This window comes from Rhipicephalus microplus, chromosome 3 (genome assembly GCF_043290135.1).
Source record: "Rhipicephalus microplus isolate Deutch F79 chromosome 3, USDA_Rmic, whole genome shotgun sequence".
Classification (NCBI taxonomy): domain Eukaryota; kingdom Metazoa; phylum Arthropoda; class Arachnida; order Ixodida; family Ixodidae; genus Rhipicephalus; species Rhipicephalus microplus.
In genome coordinates, this window is record NC_134702.1 from 129,736,282 (window position 1) to 129,763,561 (window position 27,280).

General features: G+C 44.0%; 1 protein-coding gene across 1 annotated transcript in view; it reads right to left on the reverse strand.

Moving 5' to 3' along the window:
• LOC142802954 (uncharacterized) overlaps nt 1-27,280 on the reverse strand; it is a 52,068-nt gene that overhangs the window by 19,209 nt on the left and 5,579 nt on the right. Inside the window, exons 2-5 of the mRNA XM_075888038.1 lie at nt 18,735-18,967; nt 7,616-7,762; nt 5,959-6,277; nt 3,267-3,307 (exon numbers count right to left, since the gene is read on the reverse strand). Of these exons, the coding sequence (XP_075744153.1) occupies nt 3,267-3,307; nt 5,959-6,277; nt 7,616-7,762; nt 18,735-18,967 (740 nt within the window). The remainder of the gene's footprint in view (nt 1-3,266; nt 3,308-5,958; nt 6,278-7,615; nt 7,763-18,734; nt 18,968-27,280) is intronic.

Genomic DNA, 27,280 nt, shown 5'->3' on the forward strand with positions numbered 1-27,280 from the left:
CTTGGAATGACGGAATCTCTCAAAACTATGTGGCACGTGCACAGTACAACCTTAGTTTATTTAGTATGAGTGAATAAGTGAAAGAAGTTTATTTCGTCTGAAATAGAAGCGAATAAACCACATAATACGAACAAGCTCTGGTTTTACCGTGCCACACACAGCATCGTTGTAATCGTGAATGCTCAAGGAAACAATTTATATGTTGTAGACGAATCTAAGGTCCCGCACGATATACCAAAGCGGCACCAGCATGTCACGTTAATTATCAACAATTAGGGTGCTCGCTCAACTGCATAAAGAAGGCTCGCTGAACACGAGCAGTGCTGCATGATATCATTCATGAAACTAACATGATGCATCTTGTATTTGGGTGTGTACTGCTCAACTGCATAAAGAAGGCTTGCTGAACACGAGCAGTGCTGCATGATATCATTCATGAAACTAACATGATGCATCTTGTATTTGGGTGTGTACTGCTCAACTTCATAAAGAAGGCTTGCTGAACACGAGCAGTGCTGCATGATATCATTCATGAAACTAACACGATGCATCTTGTATTTAGGTATGTACGATCTCATTTCGAATGAGGCGCCAGTCGATTGTTATTTGCGCATACTAATTTTTATTAAATTATCTGGGCAAATTCTGTACTTTATTTGGGCGCTTTTAAGCATCAGAGTTATATCTAGTGACCTTCATTTATGCTTTATTTTTTGTTAACATTGCACTCTTCACACTCAGCCTTGTGCTATTTCAGTACAATTTTGAGGTCTGCAGAGGCAGCGACGCGTTGTAAAGCTCTTCTCACCTTTTAGCTGTTCTCGTGAGCAACTGAGCTTCCTGGCCTGAAATAAACTCAAATGTCATACCCCTGTCGCACGTGGCGACTTAAGTGCACTTCGAGCGAGTGTACTTATGCTCACAAGGTATAATTTTGGTGGTTCGCTCTTACACGAGATAGCGAAGTGTACTTTCGAAATGATGACAGTGGCAATTGTCTGTTTGTAGCGGAATATATGTTTGTTACACTTGCACCTGTATCTCATCGCCGGACCACGTTGTCCTCATTGAAGTAGCACCAGTGGCACAGGTCCTCGTAAACGACTAGAGAACGACTCGCCTACACATCTGCAAGTGTGCCTGGAAGTAAGCAACGCGACGGACGCAGCCATTGCACAGCATATGCAGCTGCATTCCCCTAGCGGACGTGGCCGCAAACTGCCCAAGAGTAAGAGCAGCAAGAACTTTTGTTGAATTATGACTTGTTATAATATATATCAGTATCCGTTTTAACGAAAACAATAGTTTGAAAACGGTACGAGTGCCGCTATAGAAAACATGCTATTCTGTGGAAGCCACTGGTGAGGCTACACACTTCGTCGCAGCGAAGTGAGGTTGTGGAACGCACTTGCCGGCAGGTGTGCTTTGCAGCCAGTGACACTCAATTTGCTCGTGTGACCGCACGAAAATGACACTCGCGACTAAGTGTGCTCGTTTTAAGTGTACATAAGTTGTTACGAGTGATAGGAGTATCTGCTTCAGCTTCAAGTCTGTTGACTTCAGTCTCTTCTTATGTTTCACCTGAAGTACTGCACTTGCCAAAGCATTTTCGTGCTGCTACAGTGAGAGCATAGTCCTTCCGGGTTGTCTGCAAATATTCTTTTGCAGCACAAGGTTTCAACACGGTGCCCACCAAATTTCCACTAATAGTCACTAGGCTACACTGACGCGCTTGGAAAACGTCAATAAATGTAAACCATGTGTTTGTGTTAAGGAAGCCGAAATGGCAACCACCAATTTGTAGCGGGAAGTGACAAAGAAACCCGCATGGTTTAATCCAAAAGAAAGCTTCTTATTTGCACAATTATGCCACCTGGTTTGTGACTACAGCCCGGGTACATCGCCTTCCTCGAGTCGTTACTCTGCCCTTTGAGGTAACGAGGAAGCTACCATTTGGCAGCAGATAGGCGAGTTATTGAAAAAAGCGGCAGATCGCACGTACCTCGGGTATCACCGTTATGCGAAGGATGCTGAAGGATGCTGATGATAACGAGACGTTATCAAGTGGCGCTAAAATCGACGCACACACACACGTTGAACAGCGCCATATGTCTTACATTAGCAGCTGTTGACAGTTTCGTAACGATACCAACAGCAACATGGATGGTAGCAGCACCAAAAGTGGTAAGCTGATATGAAGCGCTAGTGTTAGAGCTCGTGTGCAAGAGGATGGTAGCCCTCAACACTGATACACAAATCAACTTCAGTGAATGGCGCCTAAGTACAACGTACTTCAGCCCGACATGAGGGCTGTAAGATGGGAGTATATGTGTAATGTTTATTAAATAAATAGCCAGTACTGCAGCCGGAATTGACGTTACACGAACATTTAGGTCTAATTGAAAAGTGTATCTGAGGCCTGGCGTGGCTCTGGCGTAGAATACTTCATTGTCATGCATAATGCTAGGATTAGATTCCTGCTGCGACACTTACATTCATTATTTGCAATCGTCTGGTCAATGCCGCATAGGAAAGCTTTTTCTTAACAGGTGATCAAGCGTTAAAGTTACCCATGTGTGTTCTCGCCGTTCCTGAGTAGATAATAAATGTCATTCTTCCTGTGGCACATACCCGCGTACCAGTGGCGGATATCCGCCCGCCGGTATGTGCCACTGTCTCTGGCATGTGTTTGACGACGCACGCGACAAGGTTGGGTCATCATGCCTGCCATAACCAGCGAGTTTACTCAGAAACTGTCTTACCCTCCCGTATTAATTTTGGTGTAACCCAAGTTGAGGGGGTGATCACGAGAGCACCCAGAGACATAGGCAGCTAGCTAGCTAGCTAGCTAGCTAGATAGATAGATAGATAGATAGATAGATAGATAGATAGATAGATAGATAGATAGATAGATAGATAGATAGATAGATAGATAGATAGATAGATAGATAGATAGATAGATAGATAGATAGATAGATAGATAGATAGATAGATAGATAGATAGATAGATAGATAGACGCCAAAAGTGCTTTCAGCATGCGAAGAAGTCGTTTAATAACCAAAAGCACGTGATCATAGAAACACAAATAGTGCAAGTTGGTTTTCAGAGAAACTGAGAATTACCCATTCATACACCTAGAAGCTGCTAAAAAATTCAGACGAATCTATCGAAAATAAAAGTGCCTAGCTACCGAGGCAATAGCCTGTTGTCAGTATCCCTTTCCTGACCATCCCATCTACATGCTTATTTTGCAGGACCAACTTACAATGCTATAAGAACGCTTGACGATGTATTCGTGGTGCGAAACTGCAAAAAAGAACATATTTGCCAAGGCAACGAATAATTTTTAGGTAACGAAATAAGAGCCTTTTGCAGCAGAGAGTGTTCAACCGACACAGGTGATTGTGAATAAAAGAAAAAAATTCTAACTTCTAGAAAACTTCATGCAGGGTACACGACGCGTTGTGGTGGTCGCACCATACGAGTGCCATGATGCCGTGGTGACGTTGAGTAACACTATAAAGTAGATGAACAAAGCCATGGCACGGCCGCCTACAAGGTTTCAAGGGGAGAATAGAACCTATAGAAAAGAAATGTTTAGGCATAATTACCACGATCCTAAAAGAGACTACTGGAGGGTTCCATTTATTTTGAGTGACTCGTAAGTGACACGTACAAGTGCTATGACTATTTCTTGAAATGTTGCGGGACTATCATATGCTTTATTTATTTGTAAAGGAAGTGCCTAATTCTGATGTATGTGTATATGTTTTTAATACCCCTGTTATAGCGGAAGTGGGGCTTGCAGTATAATATTATAAATATAGTGGACGCCATAGTCGAGATAGCCTTTCGGATCTCCTTCGAGGTTACGTCTTATGTCATGGGCACGTGACAAGAGTGTCATAATCACAGAAAGTAAACCATTTGCATGCTGTCTTTCCCGTCACCGGTAATAGCACCCTTTCCGAAAGGCGCCGAGGAGAGATGCCTACACATAGTCCTCTTCATATAGCGTTGCCCTGCTGATGATATAAGTGCTGCAAAAATTTTATAACAGAGATGAAATTCTTGGAACGCTTGCCACGAATCATAACAAAAAAAATATTACGTTCATGAACCATAATGTGACCCCTATGTTGTCCTTATCACCTTCTTCCTCCACTGCTTCGCTGCCAGAACACTCGTCGAAATTTGTCCATTTAGAAACGCAATAACAACGATGGCAGTACGGCGCTACATTTTGCGTGTCACGAGTTCCGTAAATTCAGGTGTACAAGGGCCGCACCACGCAGACATGACGCATCACAAACTTTAGAAATCGAGCAAATGCCGTGCACAAATTCACCACAAGTTCACATGCTAGAATGTGACTAAGCCTCGTGACACTTGATGATAGCTGTACAATGCTTTTAGGGGCAAAGTTCCTTAGGGTGTAGCCCAATAAGTCGTCGTACATCGTAGCCACCCCTAGTACTCAGAGTGCTCACTAGATGGTGTTGCGGCGCTGGCTCCACTGCAATCTGTAGAAGACGCGTACTTTAGTGTGATAGGAGATTACTAGACAGCGCATCTGCGCTCTCACTGAATGAATGCACTCGCGCCGCTGCGTGCTAGTGTGATAGGCGACTGCTACGGGCTAAAGCTTCAAATGGTTCAAATGGCTCTTGGCGCAGTTCCCATTTCGCTTGGCAGTCAGCACGCTTCGAGTATGGGCGACGCAGACAGGGCGGCAGATTGGAGGGCTTGGGAAGCTGCGGCAGCACACGCTCGCTCACGGCATCTCAATATTCTCTCAGATGCAGATCGGACAATCACAAACAACCAACTTCTATCCGAGGAACCTGTCTTTGCAAACTTTCCACCACGGCCGATCTAAAACCCGCTGTATCTCCACTTTACTCCCCACAAAGCAGTTAAGTTAAAGCCGAACGAAAGTCACACCTCACTATCATTAACGTATAAAATTACGGTGTGTATATATACATTCAGTGCTTCTCACGTATTTGATGAAGGCCTGGACAAAATTCACGAGGCATTGACGGTTTACCTTCTGGAGCTTCGCCTTCTTATCATCCTTCACTCCGTGGAGATGCTGTGATAATTTTCGCATGTGAGGCAAGTGAGTGAAATGACCCCTTTGATCAAATTGAGCCGCATGCCATAAAAAAGTAAGTATAGGGGTGCGTAAAAATGTGTTTTTCAGTTGTCCGTAACATAAACGAAATGTAAACATTTCATGTACCAACTCTTCTTGCCTGCTGTAACGAGGTGATTCACACGTTCAGTTACCCTATGAGCGAATGAGTAGAATGCCGCAATTTCACTGATTGGCAGTTCTTGATAACACCATACTTGCCACGCGCAACACTTTCAAATATCCTATATGTCATCGCATCTTTCTCGAATTCAGCTGCAACGTTTTAGAGAACAAATATGCGGAACTTTTATTATCCTTCCTATGAGTTTGTAATTCATACCAAATAAGACCATGCCCGGAGACTGCCATCTCGTCTTTTTTAAACAACCCTCCCCTGAGATGGTTGAAGTTGTGACGACTCGAAGAAGGGGCAATGTCAAGCCATTGGGTGATCCTGAACACACCCAGTGAGGAGCTGCAGCGTTCAGGTACTTGCGAAAATGGGTCCGAAACCTTCGAGACGTCACTTGAGGCGCCGCTATCAATCTTGAAAGTGAGTGCATGGAACAGTACAGGGGTCAATCTCCTCTCTCCCCACCACGTTGGAAGGGATGTGCTGCGCTTCTCTTCCGGCGCGGCTTTCCTATAGTTCATTCATTCATTCATTCATTCATTTATTCATTCATTCATTCATTGTGTAATTTTACGTTGCATTTATTACACACCGCTTGTTGGCAAAATGAATTATGAAATATAGGTGTGGTGCTTGTGCATTTATTGTCACAACATACTGGTCTCTACCAGAAATGACACTTGCGTTCCGGGTTCATGGGTGTCCCAAGCTCGCATCCAAACGCAGCCGAGAAATCAGGCATGTTCATCAGGGGCACTATGCACCGCGATCTTTGCGGGGCATAGCGAGACGTGGGAATTTCGTAATTCGCGCACGATTGCAAACAATAGTTAATGAAAAACATTCGCTCAGCCGTCATGTTGAGGCCAGCCAAATTTACGCGGCCTTCGTGTTCCGGCAACAACTTCATGGCTGCGTACGACGTCACCATGCCTACGAAGTCCGCCAGGTTCTCGGAGTCAATCTTGTCATTCACCTTCACATCCCTTTTATGATGCCTCAGCTGTAAGCAATGGCAAGGGTATTATTGGTAAATTCACTTAAACTTATGTAAGTGAATATAAAGCATTTACCTGCATCATTTACAGCCTGTGGCTTGGCACGTTGTGACTTGTTTCCAATAGTTTCAATTGCTTTGCCACGTAAACCCAATTGACTAATATTTAGGTGAGGTAGACGAACGCGTTTCATTATTCTGGGTGGTGTTGTAATACCGGCTGCCTTGGATGGTTAGCAATTATCAATGCTGCCAAAGCATTACCCAGCTGTGGATGGTGTCCGCTGATGTAGGCTAACTTGAGGCAGGCACTTCAATGGCGATTGCTAGCAATTCTGGGTAGCGTTGAATGCCCTAGGCAAAGTTGCTTATGAAGTAGTTGTTGTCGGGCAACGCACCTAAATTAGATCGTTGTACCTGTACAAACATTGACGAGTTTTTTTTCCAAGAGATTGTGTTTGTCGAATTGAATGGGCCACAGAGTTGCCTGTTCTGCTACTATTAGGTAGATTTCGGCGTCTTTTTCCCCCGAGTTGCTTGTAGAACTTTCCCGTAACATGTCAGGCATTTTATAAGCTATGTTCATTGTCCTCGAAAATTTAGTGGTTTTATGAATCACTTCAATCTATAATGCACGTTTGACCTTCAGTGATGATGTCTTTGTCCATGAATTCTTGTATTTGAATGCATGGTTCTCCATCAAGGAGGGCGATGGTTTATCACAATGCCCCCCCCCCCCCATCTTTCTAAGTCATTGTATGGGCCAGTTTATGTTAATAGTGGTTGCAGCGCCAAAACAACAGTACTGAAAAAAAAAAGCGTAACAGAAGCCTCATGCTAGCGCCGCAATCCCTATTAACAAGCACTTCAACCAACCAGCCCAAAGAGCCGGTTGGGGGAATCAACAAGCAACTTTGGTAAACATCTCTGGTCTACTGTGTCCCTGGACTACTACATTTTCATTTGTCGTCCTAGCTTACGCTTTTTGTGTAGAATACCTGACGCCTGCTCCGCTACGAAGCATCTTGACATCAATCACTGTGAATTGAGCATGCTTTCAAGCCCAAAAAGCAGTAAATTTGCTTGACCCGGCTAAAAGTACTTTGATTTATTACAATTGAAAAAATTGTAATATTAATAAAAGCAGTACTGATTCAGAAGTCAGAAATGATAAGCATTAATATTTCAGTAGTCTTGCTAAGGTAGTTTCTATTTATTCTACGTATGCTTGGTATAGAAAGCAGTATCTTCCTTTGCATCTGATTAGAATTTCGTTGAACAGGAAACTGGTTTTTAGGCTGTACGGCGTATATCGACTTTCGTGTCAACGGTGCATATACTCACAGCATCTTCATAGGATTCCCATAAGCAGTAGGCTTTATCAGTGTACGTCTTTAGGAAGTTTGGGGAAACCCACTTTCTTTTTTTCTTCTCGTCGTCTATGGTAATACCAGTGACGTCGTAGCCGTGCATTATTTCATGTCCTATTACCTGCATGAGTTTAAACATACAATTGTATAAACTATTTGCAACAAATTAATTATGTAAAATCAAAAGAAATCAGTGAGTACGTGTGTCATTTCATCAGAGCTCATCGAAAACCTTAATCAAGCGCGAACAACCCATTTCAAGATTTTTTTCCTTCGATTCAATGCTTACCACTTGGCTGCCATCAACGTTCTTCATATTACGAAGCCTTCCTATAAAAAAGGCGCCTAATATTCGCTGCATAAGCTTGTATCTAGTGTTTCTAGCGATTCAAATCCGGTTGAATAATTCATATTTATTTAATTATGTTATTTATTACGTACTGGTGACCAGTTTACGAGGGCTTGGACAGGATTGAGCATGCAGAACAATTCGCACCAAATGCAACATAAATAGCATCACACATACACAGTGACGCCGGTAATAATTATAAAACGTCATACGGAAAACATGATGTACTAAGAAAAAGGCACGCATCTCAACATTTTTGTAATAATTCGAAAAAATAAATAAAACACAACAAAAAGCATAATTCTGCTCACTGTAGCCTAGTTCCTACAAGTAGAAACATTGCGTATCTCTGGGTTAGGTTTATGACTATTCGAGATCACAATTGGTATTTGTTGTGGAGAGCATTAAGAAATGACAACATTTCGGTAACCTGCTACGCTATTGGTGTCATCGATTGACAGATTCGGAATGGCCAACTAACTCTGCGCAGGAGCACTCTACTCTGGCGGAGGGCAACGAGAGGCAAATTACCATTGAAACACACGCGCTCCCTCTGGAACTAATGCCAGGGTCAGAAGGGAAAGCGATGCGCGCGTCTCTCTTCTTGCATGAGTGGGTACGCTGCGCACAGCGATGCTACGCTAGCAAAACGTAAGCTCCTACCAACGTTACCGAATGGGGTTGGCTTCTACGCGAGGCGCAACCGACGAGACCGGCGGAGGTTGGCGCACTAAAGTTGGCCCTGCTTCAAGGCAAGGTCCAATCCACCAATTTTTGCGGAGTAGAAAAAGTTGCTCCATGGAGTGGACCTCACGACGGAGCTGCTCACGATCTTCCATTGGAACATGCAGGGATCACTCTCAATCTGTCGATGAAGTAGACTTGCTCCGTATGAAGCAGAAAAAATACTACCGGTCGTGCTTCGAATCTGCCAATGCAAGACGCCATATTATAACTTTGTAGGTGACCAGCATGCCTATTCTGTCACCTTGCAGTGTTGTGTGTTGCCCCTGAAATTTCGTTTATTGGTGAAACGTAACCGAGGAATCAGTGTCTTACAATAAGCAGCCCAATTTCATATTAATTTTTAACAAGACAGGGTTTATGCCGGAGTCTTTCAAGATTTCAGTGACGTGTTTTCGTCACGAAAGTGACGTTAAAGATGCGCAATAACAAGATAAAAAAAGAAGTTTCGTCAACCGGAGTTGTACTCATGACCTCACGGTCCGCAGCAACAGGTGCAGGGCATGATATCCACTGCACCACGGTCACTTTTTCTTTTTATTGCCTTCTTGACTACTGCACAACATCGTCTAACAATGATACATCATACCCATTTCAAACACGTTAATACATCAAGCAAAGAATCACAGCTTCATCACATTCATTCGTCTTATACACATCGTGCAGTTGGACTATAATTTTTTTTCAAAACCCTCATGAATAGATCGTACTCCATCATCACAGTGTTTACAACGTAGACCAATTAAAATTGTACCCTGAAATCTTGAGCGAAATTATAAAAAGCAAAAAAGTGCACTCCATGTGTATTAAGAGGTAAATCTATCATTGAAGTCCACTGCAATACATCCCGCATGAATATAACATCCTTAAAATTATTAAATGCATGTTCCCATATTTTGTGCGCTTTAAAATATTCACAGCACGTCAACGGAGAGAACGATGAAGAGTGCGGTGAAGCGTCCGTCCGTCCGTCCGTCCGTCCGTCCGTCCGTCCGTCCATCCATCCATCCATCCATCCATCCATCCATCCATCCATCCATCCATTCATTCATCCATCCATCCAACCATCCATCCGTTCATCTGTCCATCCGTCCGTCCGTCCATCCATCCATCCATCCATCCATTTATCCATCCATCCATCCATCCATCCATCCATCCGTCCATCCGTCCATTCATCCATCCATCAATCCGTCCGTCCGTCCGTCCGTCCGTCCGTCCGTCCGTCCGTCCGTCCGTCTGTCTGTCTGTCTGTCTGTCTGTCTGTCTGTACATTAGTCGTCCATCCTGCTGTCTGTTCGTCAGTCCGGCCATCCGTCCAATCGATCGTCTGTCTGTCCATCCATCTGTCCGTCCGTCTGTCTGTCGGTCTGTCTGTACATCCGTCGCCTGTCCTGCTCTCTGTCCAACTGTCCAACCACACATCCAATTGTCTGTCTGTCTGTCCGTCCGTTGATGGCACATCGGACGAACGGACGCTTCGCCCCACTTATCATCATTGACTCCATGGATATGCTGTGAATTTTTTATAACAACACAATCCATTAGATCAGCAACTAGAGGAAAACTACTGACGCCATCTAGTGACATCATTTCCAAGGATAGATGGTTGGGTGGATGTATCCGGCTGTGGCCTTTACGTCGGGCGGTGGCTCACGCCACCTAGCCATACATTAGGTACTATCACTGTGTGTTTAAGGATTGAATTACATTCGCGCCTCGATTGTTATTACATTAAATACATTCGCGCCTCTAGGGTGTTTATACCCATTTAAAGCCTATTTTGCCTGAACTGTCCCTAAACTCCAATGCGTTGATAATTTTGGTGCCAGTATTTTTGACTTTAGGGTGGAGCCCTTTACAAAACTTTATCAAATGTTCGGCGGGTCCTCCTCCTCTCCACTCGCACTATATACCGTGTCTGTGCTTTCGTATTTTGACCGGTACGTCTTGGACCGCAATACCCCCGTTCTAGTCTTGAAGAGCAGCGAACTACCTCGAGAATCATCATATACCTTTTCCTTGCAATTAATTGTTTGAAAGCTGGGTAGGTCTCAGTCATGATTTCATAACCATTCCCATCTTCCATGCATGTCTCTCTCCTTTTCGTTCAAGTTCTTCTTAACCAATGTTTCCTTTTGGCTTGGTATTCTCCTGTTGTCTAAATACTTGCTCGACTATTTTCGAGTTCGTTTACTTCATTTAGTACCGACATTTTTCATGTACAAGTAACTGAAAACTTTCCTAGCCCAACGCTCCTCTCCTACTTTTTTTAATCGCTCCTCAAATTCTAAATTGCTGCTAGCTTCCCTGCACTGAAACAATGTCCATCCCATGTCTCCCTGTACCCCCTGATTTGGGTATTCCAGTGTGCCCCCTAAGCAAGTCTACCTATGCCACGTTGTTTAATTTCTATGGTTGTTTGAACTACTAATTTCATGCACAAGACCGCATTGCCGAACGTCAAACCCGGGACCATGACACCTTTTCGAATCCCTCTCACAAAGCCATACCTATTGGAGTTCCACAGTGCCATATTTTTCATTACAGCTGCATTCCTGGTGCCCTTAGTCATTACGTATCTTTCGTGCACACTTAGATACTAAGCCCCGTTATTTATCTGTACGCCCAAGTATTTGTATTCATCCACGTTTTCTAGCATGGCTTCCCGTATGTTATGCTCACTGCCTTTGTTCTCATTAAAAATCACGACTACCAATTTTTCCTTGCTGAACTTCAAATTTAACCTATCTTGCTCATTACCACAAATGTCTATCAATCCCTGATGATCTCTCTTGTTGTCGGCTATTATTACTATATCAACTGCATACATCAATGTTGGCAATGACTGTTTATTGTGTTTTTCTTGCTTGGCAAGAATATATACACCCAACACCATCTAGTGTGCAATTGAACAAATAGAGGGGGCTACATACATACCACATACATACGAATGGAGGAGGGAATGACCCCAACCCTAAGGAGCTTCGCCTCTGGAAACGCCTATATCTACCACTGTCCTCTACCACACCATTCTTCATAGGTGCAGTAATGCATATCACGGTGGCATCGCCGATTAGTTCCTTCAACAGGTCCATTCTGAGAGTACGTTCCATTTGGTGTGTTTGAAAAAGCAGAAGTGTAATTTCGTCAAAACGTTAACACACCCCCAAGTGGTGACCTTACCGCGAGTGCTGACGTCGCCCATAGTATCGATTCATACCGATCATAGCTCTGGAACCTCTCAAACGTTTTTGTTTCCCCTTGATGTAGCTACGTGTTATCCACATATGCCCGGCCAACCAGAAGACACGACGTACGTTGAGTTTACCTTTTGTGTGCCTTAGTGTTCAATGCCGCTAGTAGGCGACCTTAGGCCAAGTTTGGCGTCCGATAAGTCACGCTCTTTTGGCTACCACATTGCTTTCTCTGGTTTCCCTCTCACCACAACTTCTACAGCTTTCACAAGTGCATATGACCTCAAGGATTCTTGGAGCGAAGCTCGTTAAGCCGTGGGACGTGCGTCCGTGATGTATGTACTAGTAGTAGTATTATTATGACATCTTGGTTTGGAACTACAAAATGTCCACAGTATTATTATTAGTAGTAATAGTAGTAGGTAAACCACGTCCATTGTCGGATTAGGCTAGTGACATGCACACCCTCTTATGAATTGAGAAGAAAGCACGCGCATGTTAATAATAAATAAAAGGGTATTTTCTAATGAAACAACGTACAGAGGCGAGTATTGGTGACTTAATCTCCAATAAACTTTGTCTTGAATTTGGTGCTTACTAAAAAAAACTAGTAACAGAAGCACGTACTTTGAGCACTATCTGACCATAAAAGGATGCACCGTAAAACTCGCTGGACGTAACCTCATTGGTTTTAGCAAGGTTTATTGAGGGTTGGGCGCAGTGCTAAGGTGGTGAAAAGTGAGAACTAGACACGAAACGCATGCCGCAAGAGATTGCGCGCGTGCCGCTCCTCTAGTCGGGCCGTACCACCTCTCGTTTAGTCCCTGGAATGATTGCGGATTGGCAGTACTTCTCTATGATTAATAAATGATGCAAAAATGTTAGACGGCGGGTGGTGCTTCGAGTGTTCACAAGATGAACAGACGAATGGACAGATGGACGGACAGACAGACAGATGCAAGAAGGGACGGACGCACGGAAGAATGAACGGACGCACAGGTCGACGCGTGGATAGATGAACGGACGAACGCATGGACAGACGGACGGCCGGATGGACATATGGACGGACGGATGGACGCACGAACACATGGACGGAGAATGGACCGACTCATGGACGAAGAGAAGGACACACAGACGAGTGGCCGCACGGATGGACAAAAGCAAGAATGAACGGACGGACGGAAGCTCGGACGGACTGACGGAAGCTTCGCCCCACTTATCATCATGCACTCTGTGAATATGCGTGGCTTTTTTCAATATTTACGATGGACGTTAGTCGTAGGGATGTATAGACATGCGTCAGCGTGGATACGTCATCGTTAAGCGATGATGTGGCTTTCAAACGCCAATGGGTATGGTACAAGCACGGTTAAATCATTATATGTGAAACTACTTCTGCAAGGACACGCTTTACTTTCGTGTTTTATCAATTCCTATGGCGATGAACAATTTTTTATTTCGTGCTTTACTACTTATTCTGGTATCGTTTTGGAGCTTTCACTCACGCCATTAAACCTGCCACCATAATTGTTCTGCCAGTATATGTAGGCATGTTAAAACTGCTTCTTCGGTATACATTCCCTTGCTTCGATGTCTTGGTCTTACACTGTTGTGTCCTCTCACAAGTGTTTACCCTTGGTTGGCAGAAAGAAGTTTAAAAATCACATTATAGATGTTGTACGTAAGCGTACCACATTCGACATGTGACATGATGTAATATTATGTATGCTGAAAAGCTGGGAAGCAGCCAAACTAGGTACTTGAGGCTTCTCGCGCAGGCTTCCACACTATCCTTCCACCACTCGAATGGATTGATTGATTGATATGTGGGGTTTTACGTCCCAAACCGTCATATGATTATGAGAGACGCCGTAGTGAAGGAAGTGCTCCGGAAATTTCGTCTACCCGGGGTTCTTTAACGTGCACCCAAATCTGAGCACACAGGCATAAAACATTGCCGCCTCCATCTTTCTACTCGAAAAGAGATTTGGGAAATTTATTAGTAAACTAAAGTTTAGAAAAAAATACTGAACTCACGTGATTATGGCATCACATAAAATGGTATTATTGCATTGCCTCTGTGACTGTTGGGCCGATCTAAGAGGCAGTGCAAAAACATTCGAGGGGCTTGCATCGCGCTCAATTCCAACCGTAATGCAAAGCCATCTTACTTGCAGGCAGTTTTGCTGAGGAGGTCGGGAAGAGGGGCTGAATACATCGACGAAAAAAAAAGATTACTTTAGACTCTTTGCTTTCTTTAGGTAAATGCCTGATGAAGCCTGTGGGTTTATTTTGCACTTCAGTACCCACTTTCTTTAAACCACTTTTTCGTTATTCTCTGCCTTCGGAAACACCTCTGTCTTTATCAAGTGTCATCTATCATCTATCAAGTGTGTCAGAACGAGACCTGCTTTGAACGACGGTTACAAATTGATTACTACCACTTCAAACTGAAATCCTATTACACCAGCACCCACATCTAAAAAAATTACTTTCATCGGGTGTTTTGGTTCGATACACACATGAACAGAGCATTACCTAGTGTCTATGTTTTCTTTTTCGCTGTAGGCAAATGAGCCCTGGACCTAGAAAATTAGATATGCACCAGAAAATGCGCCAGAAAATTATATATGGAGACCGTCAAATATACTGGGCACAGCATCCAGCAAAGGTTTTCGAAGGTCGCACTGTGATGTTCCAGCAACGCTTCTTACACTGGCCACTGCTCCATGCTGCCATTGTCGTTCTCAGCGAGGTGCTTCTCGCGGGCGGACACACATATTTGGGGAGCCACATGTGGAACCACGCCTTTCTTGCTGAGGTATGCCTGTTCCACTTTTCCCTCTATTTATGAAGCATAGTTTACCGTTAGCATGACAGCTGGGGATAAGGCAATAGCGTTACCGAGCAGAGAACGTTACTTGCAGACGCCTTCTTATAGTTTAGTGGACAGCGTTTACGTGGTTCACGTGCCCGTACTGGGATGGCAGTATCACCTATCCGATGCTTGATGAGGTAAATAACAGTGAAAAGGGAAAGCAATTGAGAATATTTGCCTGTGTCGCCGTGCTAACAATCGTTAAATGTTTATTTCAGTAATAATAAAAGTAAATAAATATTACCCACGCACCAAACGCGCAGACTTTTATGTCGTCGATATACTTACAACGTTCTAGTTCAGCCTATTGACGTTCGGAATAAGAAGCTACCTTATAAATTACGCTACCTTACTCGTAATACTCGGTCATCGAACTTAACTGAAGGCAAGCAAAGCCATTTGAAACAGTAATTTGCTACGAAGTAACTACACCAAAATCACTTCCGCGCGTGCGTCTAAAAGTGCCGCATGTTTACGTACACTACGTGCACTATGCTCACATGGTAGCAATAAATCTGAAAAAAATAAAGCGCACGTATGGTAAGTCGCACGAATATTGTTTTTTGTCTTCGCATGCGCACTTCGATCCTGCAATCACAGTAAGCCCGCTATCCCGCTAAGCCCTGTATACTACAACTGTCTAATGTCACGAGGTAGCAAGAACATGGACACTTTTTTGTGATTTTTTATCCTGATCGACATCAAGGTATGCATCAGATTTGTGGTATCCAAACCGACGATCAGGCACAACACATTGGATAAATATAGGACAGAAGACCAAAACTGGACGCCGACTCGTCATATAATTCAAGACAGACACCGGCAGCCACTTTCACTGTAATCCACCCGATTCCAACATTGTGTGAACACAATGTTGGAACACAACAGAATTCGACTCTGGTCTGTTGTCCAAGTTGAGGTATCGATACGTACAGAGCACGCATGTTCAGGAGCACTTTTCTTTGTTCTGGTAATTCACTTCCTATTACGATTTTAAGTAGCGTTTAGGTTTACATGGATCTTCATGAGATAGTTTTGCCGTAGTCACACCCACGTACTTTGAAGCCTTTTGTTTTCGTGCGCCAGGCTATAACAATAAACGTGCAAATTTCATGCATTCATTTTGATCCTGATCATTGACCTGTATCTTTGCTTGAGATACTGAGTAATTGTTTTCATTAAGAGACAAGGTAAGGAATATCTATCAAAAATATAGTTTTTTGTGGAATATTAGATCTGCAGCATTTTGGCGTAATTAAAAACTGTGTGGTGACATGCGACACGCCCATACTCTGCGCAGCAAGTAATTTCTCGCATTTAATGCACCAAAGCAGAGTGGAGGGGTTGCCAATTGTAAGAGTGAGCACACTGGGCACATTCAAAAGAGAATATGTCTTGTTTATCAATCTGAACGTGCCCAAAAAGAAAACAGAGCCATCAAGCTTTCTGGCGCGAAATCGAAATCGGGACAGGGACATCTTATAGATTCCATCATTGATAAAGCTCCAAAATTATTACGGTTTGACCTTCACAAGAAATTTAGGCAGCTTGGAGGACAAGAGAATGGCGCCTGGTCCCCGATTTCACATGCCATTGACGGTCATCAATTCCTGCAAAGCCATTTTCTCTGAAGACGCTGACACCTGTTAGAAGCTCAGAGAAGCCCAATTGAATGTGAAGTACACGCTCATAAGGAACACCTCTGACATCTGTTCTTCATGAAGCGAAGCCAATTTATCAGCAGCCAGCTAATCCCAAATTACATGCTGATAGCCTTCAGAAGAAAACTCGGAACCCCAGGGAACCGTTATATAATTTAATTAGACAGTTCGTTCCAAAAACTGTTTTGTTGAGACACAAAACATCGAAAATATCCACTATTGATTTTATGCTCACTTTCAGTGGTATCAGTAAATCTTGGGTCAGCATGCTAAACGCTTAAAGAATTTGAACAGGCCGGTACACAATGCACGACCTACACTTCATTCTCCTGCGTTGACAGTTTACCTCACTGATATTTGGCTGCACAGATGCCCAAAAATGATAATTGCCAGGCAAGACGTACGTCTCCTTACAAAAAGAAAAAAAAACAATACTGGGAAAAAGTATTTTGCTATTGCCTACTGAAAGCGTTCCCCGGTGTGCCGTTATTTCGTTCTACTTTTGTAATCAAGCACTTCTTTCGCTTTAAAGGCTGTCATCTCAAAACATGCATTTATTGCGCTTTTGTTTTTTTATCCCAGCAACCAGACTGTGGAGCAAGATACATTTCGGCCAGTATTTAGACAGTGTAAAAATATACCCAACAATAGAGTATATTTTAATAGAGTATAGAATAATAGAGAATCAATATTGTTTGATGAAGGACTTTGGTTAGAGATGACATCAAATGCCTATTACTGGGCCCGCCGTGGTCGTCTGGTGGCTATACGTACTCGGCTACTGACCCACAGGTCGCGTGATCTAATTCCGGTTGTGGTGGCTGCATTTTCAATGAACGCAAAAGTGCTGTTCACCCGTGTGCTCAGATTTGGGTGCACGTAAAAGAACGCCAGGTGGTCGAAATTTCTGAAGCCCTTTACTATGATGTCTCTGATAATAAATGGTGGCTTTGAAACGTTAAACGCTCCATATCACCATACCTATTACTGAGTAATAATTAAGTAGGTGAAGTAAAAAAAAGACACGATGTGAGGTGTACAATAATCAGAAATAAACCTGACTCAGCGACAATAGGAAAAACTTCTGGTCAATATGATAATGAGATTACTACTGCACTTCCAAACGTCATGGAGAAAATTGGACGTGAACATTCTACTAAATACATGACACGTATTGGGCCTACGCTCTTCGCATAAGGTTCACTCTCCGTGTAGCTCAAGTGACAAATTCGTTTTTCGAGCTCAAAACAACTTTTCGCTATCGTGATTTAACACGTAATTTTGAAGAACAGTGGCAGTGATATCACCAGATATAGATCATTTGGCTTCATTCAAGGAAACGAAAACATAGCGAGCAAAAGCAAAGTATCACAGACGTTTCTTCTATAACCCCGACCCTAAAGAGTGGCCAAATCAGTTCAAAATAGCCATGCCTGGAATCTCGACTTGGGCCAGCGATACTAAATAAATCAATCAAAGGAATATATAAACATCTTGCGGTATGGCACCGCACGTGACTGACATCACACTACTAAAGACAAAATTCTCTACCATGCGCAAACGCGAAATAAGTACACACTTCTAAATTTTTGGTCGTTGTACTCTAGGTGGTCTTCTAAAGCTCCGCACTATTTTTGGGCGAGTATCATTGAAAGGTTCAGTGCCTTTGGTTGCGACAAAAATAACCTATAAACCGTGTATATACATGTGCTATAGTTAGACTCTCAGCAAGCCTAATAATAACCATGCTTTATAGGCGACATGTCTAATACTATAGTATTATAGGCGAAATGGCTATACTATACTATACTATACTATACTATACTATACTATACTATACTATACTATACTATAATATTTTGACACTATGGTAATGCTCAGAAGGTGTGGCCACTGAGTTGTATTTATTCCAATCTTCGTGAGCAAATGAATTTCAGAGATGCTATACTGATACCTAAAAGAGTAAAAAAGTGTTTACCAGTGTGTCCCAAGCGCGTCTTTCATTGCAGCTCGCGTTTTAAAATGTACCTTCCTCTAAAGGGGTATGCTTTGATACGAGGCTACGATATTTGTTGCTTAGATTTACAGCGCAGAGGAAGAGAGGGAGAATGATTGCAACACAATACGCCATCTGTCCCCGATTGGTCGCTACTTGTGCTGCACTTTTTCTCGCTGAAGCACGGGCTTTCATGCAGCAGCAGCTAACACACTACGGCGTGCATTCTTTGCAATGTAATCATCGGTGTCTCATTGGAAGCGATTCTTACCGCACCAACGCCCCCATAATTGAGAGGACGCGTATCTGGAGAAAAGAAGAAGGGGCGCGACAGGATGGCAGACGGTAGGACGACGACATTGTGCTCGTTGGAGTAGAAAGCGTTGACCACTGCAGGATCATATCGAGTCGTCTTCTGATCAAGCCACTTCATATGTGTGTCGAGTCTCAGAGCCCTAATCCAAGACGGGAAAAGCCGGTCCACAGGTACGTCCGGTAACCTTCCTGCAAATATTGATATAACACAGCGCAACGATAATTGTGATTTCCTTGAGAACAGTCTAAGGGATATGAAGTAACTTAATTGCATTCGAAGCGAGCTATTATCGTCGGGTGTACTTTCTTTCCCAATATCATCGATAAGTAGTTCCTTGTTGAGGTAGTACTGGTATATCACCAGCAACCCTTGTCCTACTTTGAAAAGGGTGTATTTTTCTGTTCTTTTACAGGCAACAGACAGACCTTCTCTTTTGTGCTTCATTCGTTGCTTTCAATTCTTATTCCATAGTTTTATGTATTGTCATCAGATGCGTGATACAAGCTTACATTTAATATACAGTGTTGATGCTGCAGTATGACGTACACACATTACAACTACATCAGATAAACCACGACAAATTCAGTAAACCACTGAGGTGCAACATCACCTACATGTAACTTGGCGCTGTTAGCCGCGTGAAACCATGCAAGCGTTTTGTCACCGGATGATAATTTAAATACTTAAAAAAAGTAAACAAGAGAGACAAGGGAGCCGTGAGGGTGAGCCCCTAGTCAATGACTCCAGTGGTCATTACTGTACGCTCAGCCTGATCTAAAAGACCCTTCAAGGTCTTTAAGTCGGCTCGAGCAGGAGCGGCCTCCCCGGGTTCCCTTAGTAAGGTATGTACACGCACAGTTTATGTTTTGTGGCCTCGACATGCATTCCCACATAATGCATGGAAGAGATGACCGCCCTACACACCATGGGCAATGAGCGGCGTACATCACTGGCCACAGTGCGTGCCACAGTCTCAAATGCGGATGGATGTTTATTTTTCTGCATCTTCGAGCGTCTCCTTATTCAAGCCACGGATGCCGAGACGCGTATATTTGTCTTTCGCGACGCTTGTGCTCCAGAATTTCATGCGGATTGTTGTCATTTGGTATTTTAGTCGGAGCGTCGTCAGCTCGGGTCGCTGTTTCGGGAGCGTGGTTATGCGCCCGTTCGTTTCCTGGAATCCCCGAGTGTCCCGGACACTATGTGATGATTGTTTGGAATCCGTTGAGTACTTCGCCTAGTACCCCATGTGTTAGGCGTGGTAGGCGACCGTTTATGAACATTCAGCAAGCCGCTTACGAGTCTTTCAAGGCTGCTTCTGATTGCCCGCTTGCGTCTTGCTTTTTAATTTCTAATGCTATGCCAGTTGTTTTAGCGATGCTCGTACAAGGGGTTCGCACTGAAGCCGGAATAATTATATTGGATTGTTGGGAGTACTTACTGACGGTAGAACGTGACCATGATCGGAGTTTGCGATTGATGTGTAAAGCACGTCATGGTGTCCAGCAAAACTTCAAAATCCTTGTCTAACTTTGGCTGTGCGCCTTGCGGCATGAACGCATGTTCTTCGGAATGGGAGTAACTGTCACCTCTCATATTGCCTCGGCTACGAAAACGAGATCCTCCTCGCAATAAGTTGATCAAATAGGAAAAAGTAAATGCGCAAGAACCCGCCTCTGGCCTTCGAGTGGTCAGGGCTCTCTCTTTGCCCTGGCATAGTCGCTGCGCTGAGCTCCTCAAAACTGTCATAAAGTCTGAGGCCCGTATTCACAAACGCTCCTCTACTCGACCCTTCACTCGAAACGCTCCTTAAGTGGCGTTTTCCCATTCACAAACCGCCCTTCACTTGAAACGCTTCCTTCACTTGAAAAAATCTTGAGCGTTTCCTCGAGATTGTCAAGGAAGCGATCGAGCTACCTTGAATCGTCCCTCGAGTGAAATATTTGCGCCAGCATCGCGTCCATGGCGGCGCCCGTCTCACTTTGACGGCGTTTCTCGATTAAGTAGGCTGCCACCGCTGCGTTCTTTCGACAATGACGGTGCGCGTTTACTACGGAGCTGTCTTCGAACGGTTCAGCAACGGCTACTGTGGCGCCGGGACAAGCGGGCGTGGTGTCAAAAGGAGCACTCACCAGTGCCGTGCTGTATTGCGTTCCGTGCATGAGCGAGTGGATTACCTGCCTTCGGATGTGCGTATACTCTTCGTGCGAGTGCTCCATGACTTACTGCGGATTCCAGTGCTTTGAAGTGTTTTGATGAAGCTCGCACACCGCATCAGTTCAAGCGTGGTGCGAAAGCTTGACAAGCAAGTGGCATAGCAAACTTTTGATGCGCTGGGTTCACCGTACTTTAGAGTGGCTTCCTCTCCGGTGAACCTTTGCTGCCCTAGCCGAAATTTACGACGAAGCACACCTCCGTTAGACGACCATCTGTACCAATGAGAAGGTAAGTTCTGTGTTTTTTTTCTGCTTCTGTCAGATTACTAATAAAGACAGTTTAAGAAAAGCACAACACAATACATTGGGCGCAATTAGTATGCTGCTGTAGCTACTACGCGTGAAACATAGCTTCTTTATACAGTGTCTATGCAGCTCACAATACCAATGAACAACCAAGTTCACATTTAGGGGATCAAGCAGATGATCATGCTCTGTGAAACCTACATGTACGCAAAAGTGCGTCGAGTGTGGTATGAAAACGCAAACATTTGAAATATAAATACAGCAGATACATAATGAGATTGTTTTTTTAATTTAACCCCATTCCTAGCCCTCGAAGAAGAATTGTTGGCTATGGCACCGATTTGTGCAATTAGATAATGAAATTATATACCCATATGCCTGGTCAGCTGCCCAAGTGCCTGAGCCAAACATGTGTCAAAATAGTCAAAGCTCAATACTTCAACCATGTCTGTTCTTGAACGCGAGACATACTAATGAATGTGTGCACAGCTAGAATTGAAGAAAAATGCGGCTTTTGTATCCAATGCATTACGTTTTTCTAATATTATTTCTTGCCTCTTTTGTGCAGGGGACCAGCTCCCGACAGAAGAACACAGAGAAAAGGCCTCCTAGAATCTGACGTGTTATCAATGCATTGCAGAGTTTGCACGACTGTATACAAAAGCATAAAAACAGCAGTGAATGCGTGCAGCTACACCGCATTAGGCGCCCTATGGTGTCAACTTCCTTAATCTTACTTATGATGTCCTCCGAGCTCGTACTTTATCTTTACAGTGTGTAGGTTGCATATGTTTGATTGATGAACACTTTTCATTTGTATTGTTATGTTTTCCACGTTGCTCCTCATCAGCCACATGTAATAAAGGTCCATTTGCCATCCACAACTTCTGTTTTGTTCATTTATTAATACATAATTATCGTCATGTTTGTCTTTTCATGATGAGACAGGACTGCGAAAACCACTTCTCCGATTCTACAGGAAAGCAGTTCTAGGAAAATTAAACTTGTTTTATATAAAGCAGCACCACTCCTCTTCCACGGAACTGAGATGGCGTGGTTCTAACTGGTAGACTTGCTAATGATGCAGCAATAGCGGATATTTTATTTACCGGGTTCTGACCAGATGTATCCGCGATGACTGCAATACTCTTGAGCATTTTTCACCGCTTTGTTGCACTGGTCTTCAATAAATCAGCAGAATAATATACGCTGATCTTGACAACACTTTCTCGAAGGTTTAGAGAACCCACAGGATAGTTTTTAAAACAGAACAGCGCCAAAAGTCAGACGTGGCTTCAATTTTATGATTTCCAAAAAAAATAAAACATCCCCTATAATTTATGTTGTGCCGGGGCTTTGGAATGCAGCACAGACACCACGATCCTTTTCAACAGGTATTTCCACTAGTTATATTGCAAATAAAATCGAAAACATTAGTGCGAAGGTCATTCATGCACTAACGATTGTGCTTCTTAGCATGCAGATGAAGGAGACGGGAAAAAAATTTAAGACGTTGCCGCTGTGTGAACTTGGAGACGGAAGCTACACAAATTTATAGGTTACTTCTATGCGAATCTGTCAAATTAGACGCATCCACAAATGCAGGGCAAACAAAAAAACAATGCAAAAACAATAACTTACTCCTTAGAAGTTTAAAATGTTAAAGTTGACACACACACACACACACACACACACAAACACACACCAGTCCCTGTTAACCGACTATATATGTTACTAAATGAAGAAAACAACTTTAAAATGTATTTTTCGCCAATAGTGAAAGGAAGGCACACGATCGTTTTTCTTAACTTGCGTAGCAGTCTAATTCGAACGCTCAGCTACGAGTATAACATGCCTAGTTTTTAACGCTACCCTGGTATAACCTTAAATATCAGTTGCGAGCAATGTCTTTCAAATTTCCTATTATACGCAGAGGAACAACTACGAAAGCGCCACGGTGAAATTCGCAGTAAATGAGAAAAATAAACATTGCATAGGCCCTTGAAATTAGAAACTGTGCACATACTCCCGTAGCGAGAACGAATTTACGTACGAGTAATCCTTATACTTAATGCGGTGGTGAATGCTAAAAGCACGCCAACATACTGTGATATATAGTAAAAAATACTCATTCCACCGCGTTATACATTCGGTGGCTACATTAGTGATCAGAAGGCTCTCAGTAAAGCGAAAGTAAACAAAGCAACAAACCATCTATTGCGCTTCCTGTCATCACTCACGTAGTTCGTTAGTCACCCCGGCGAAAGTAGGCTCTCAAACGACACACACGCAAACACTACCGTAAATATAAACTGCGATTAATAAACGCATACAAGACAAAATAAACTAAGCAGGTAGACACGTTCAGCAGCAGACGAAATGCCATCAGCTGTTCGTTCAGCTGCCTGGGTTCAACTATTCCCAGACGTGAAGGAGGGTTTCGCTAACTCTATCAGCACAAGGCTTAGGGAAACAACACTACCACTCTAAATGCACGTATTTTGCTGTAATTTCAATTTAGAAAAAAGAATAACTAGAAAAGGCGTTCTCTTAATGTACATAGATAGGCAATTCTTAACCACAATTGCGAATACTCTCGTTATCAGGCGCTTTTCTCGGCGCATGCAGATCACTCATGTGAAGGGAGCATTTCCAAGGCCTCCCTTGGCGAAGGAAGTGTGGAGGAGCGTTCATGAAACGCTGCGGCCCCTTGAGTGGAGGAGCACGCTCCACCTTGACTTCGTCAAGTCGAGGGGAGCCCTTGAGTGAAGGAGCGTTTGTGAATACGGGCCTTAGAGCTTGTAGTCTTTCAGTGAGTGTGCCAAGTGCGAGTCCCAGAACAGTTTTTACGTCATCCGTATGATAACAACTACTTCTTTGGTTTCGGCAAGGCTGAGCTCTCGATACGGCAGGCCATATGTTACCCTACCAAAAAACGAACGCGTGTACTGGGCGGATGACCCCTGTCTCCGTTAGACCTCTTTTTTCGCCACTCTGTTTATCATGCAAGATATCTGCTTGTTGAGCCCTTTCAGTGCTTTAATAGTGAAATTGAATCTGCTAATTTCTTATAGCCGTAGACCTTGCACTCAGCGTCTTAGTTTTTCCGGGAGTTCCATGTTGCCAAGCCAAAGACAAGCCCTTCGGTCTTCTCCATGGTTACGGCCATGTGACCTTATCTATTCAGATTTGTTTGCTGCTTGGTGCGCAAGACAGTGCACTTTGTACCGCGAACTCCTCAACTGCTTCTATTGCTCCTTGCAAGACTTGCTCTTTGTACCCTAGAGAGTCTTTTGTCACCCACATAATTATATCGTTTATATATAGAGAAACGTTTATGCCAGGAATTTGCTATAGTCTCCTAGCTAGCCTGTTTATGCCTAAACCAAATAAAAAAGTAGATAAGATAGTCTTTTGAGGTGTATACCCTTACCTGCAATATCGAATTCCTCTTACCTGATGTGTTCTCTTCCTCTCGTGATTTTTTTCTTTGAGGAAATACGTATGCAATCGTACACTTTCTATTCACGTTCTAGCTTCTCTAGTTCTGCGAATATAAGTGTGTGTGACATAGTGTCAAAAGCACTTTTAAAATCTAGCGCTAACACTATGTGTTCTCCACCTGTAGGAATATTGCTTAGTACCTCCGTCTTAGGTCGAAGAAAGATGCCCTGAGTGGATAGAAGTCTCCTAAAGTCGTACATTTGGACTGATAGGAGACTGTGATCTTCGGAGCTTCGTGTGAATTATTGTGAACTTTGTGAGCCTCGTATGAATTACTTTTTCAGAAAGTTTCCCTAGGCAGGATCTGAGGGATATCGTACTTCAGTTTGGCACACTGAGAGGTTTTCCGGCTTCTGAAATAATTATGATTGTGGCATCTTTTAACTTTTTGTAGAAGACGCTGAGTCTCCCAGACCTGCTCGTTGAAGGTTTCGACTAAGCGCTCAAGCTGCTAGTTGCTTAAATTGTGAAGTATCTGATTAAACCACTTTCTGCGGGTGCTGAATGTTTCTTGAAAACTTGTGTAGCTGTGAAAAGCTCTGGTTAGGTTAAAAGGTCCTCGAACGTGTCATTTTATGTGCCTATACAAGCGCGTGTAACATACTGCGCATATTTTGTTCCTATCTATCCTCCCTAAGATCCTGCAGCAACTTGGCGTTGTCGCCTTAGTTGGTGCCCGTTAGTGTTCTAAGGGCTCACGTGGTTGCAGTCTTTGTATTTTTGGGATCAAAAATACTTCTCAGCGTGGCCCAGGTGCTCACTGTTGATAGGGCTCCCCTTAAAGAATGAGTAAATTAGGCGCTGTTTTCATATTATAAAGGAGATTTATTGAGCAGAAAGGTTGATGCTTTGAAGGCTTGGAAGGCGATGCACCAGCCCAATTTCCGAGCTCGAGCCGCTGCTGCACGCTTGATGCTGCTGCCTCTGCGCCGGAGTACTTCCTCTTCTTTACAATGGCCCCACGAAGAAAAAAATGAGCCTTCCTGGCGACCTAGTCCTGTGCACGCGGCGTTGAGCCGTGGTACTGCTTGAACTTCTGGACGTGTACAACCTCGCGGTTGCGACGTCGGAAGTCTGATGGTGGCGTAAAAAGCTCAATGATGTAGTTTACTGGCGAAGTTTGTTCGAGAATACGATATGGCCCATCGTACTTTGGCAAAGTTTGGAAGAGAGCCCAGGTGTGCGATGCGGCACTGACAGCCACACAAGAGCAGCCGGAAGAAAAAACGGGAGTTGAGGTCTGGGCATCATGAATTGGTTTTTGCCTGTTTTGGTCATCGTAGGTGAAGCGACGAGCTAACTGGCGGCATTCTTCTGCGTGTCTGGCGGCGTCCAAGATCGGTAGGCACTCGGACGTGTCTGGTCGATAGGGCAGAATGGTGTCAATGGTGTGGGAGGGGTGACGGCCGTAGAGGAGGTAAAAAAGGGAGAAGCCTGTTGTCGCTTGCGTTGCCGTATTATAGGCGTATGTAATGAATGGGAGGACTAAGTCCCAGTTAGAGTGATCAGGCATCACATACATAGATAGCATGTCCCCGAGAGTACGATTAAAGCGCTCGGTAGCCCCATTGGTTTGAGGGTGGTAAGCAGTACATGTGCGATGTACAATAGCACACTCAGCGAGCAAATGTTCAATGACCTCGGACAAGAAGGCGCGGCCGCGGTCACTGAGCAGTTCTTGAGGGCCTCCATGACGCAACAAAAAATGACGCAGTAGGAAAGTGGCAACGTCCCGTGCTGTAGCCGTTTGAAGAGCAGCGGTCTCAGCATAGCGCGCTAGGTGGTCGATGGCAACTATTATCCACCTGTTGCCAGTCGGAGTCAATGGAAGTGGCCCATAAATATCTATTCCATCCCGTTCGAAGGATCGGGAAGGGCATGGTAAAGGCTGCAGTTCACCGGCGGAGGCGTGTGGTGGAGATTTTCGGCGCTGACATTCGGCACAAGAGCGGACGAAGTTGCGGACGAATATCGCGCCAGTAGTGGCGATGTCGAAGCCTTTCGTAGGTCTTGAAGACTGCTGCGTGGCCACATTGTGGGTCAGTGTGGAAAGAGGAACAAATCTGTGACCTCAGGCTTCGTGGAACGACGAGCAGCCACTTGCGTTCCTCTGGTGCGTAGTTGCATCGATAGAGAAGCGTGTCACGTATCGAGAAGTGTGGAACTTGGCGCCAGAGCGTTCGCATCTTTGGGAGTTCAGAAGTGTCGGAGAGATTATTGAGGAGAGAAGCAGTCCACGGGCCATTGCGTTGTTCGATAGCAATGTTGTCAAAGTCAAGCGATGACAATGTGGAATCGCAAGCGGAGTCAGCTGTGGCATTCTAGGATAGGGGGGAACGGGAAAGGGCGTCGGTGTCAGCATGCTTCCGTCCTGACCGATAAACCGCGCGTATGTCATAATCTTGAATTTTCAACGCCCAGCGAGCGAGGCGGCCAGATGGGTCTTTTAACGTCGAAAGCCAGCACAGCGCGTGGTGGTCGGTCATGACGTCAAAAGAACGACCGTATAGATATGAGCGAAACTTTCCGAAGGCC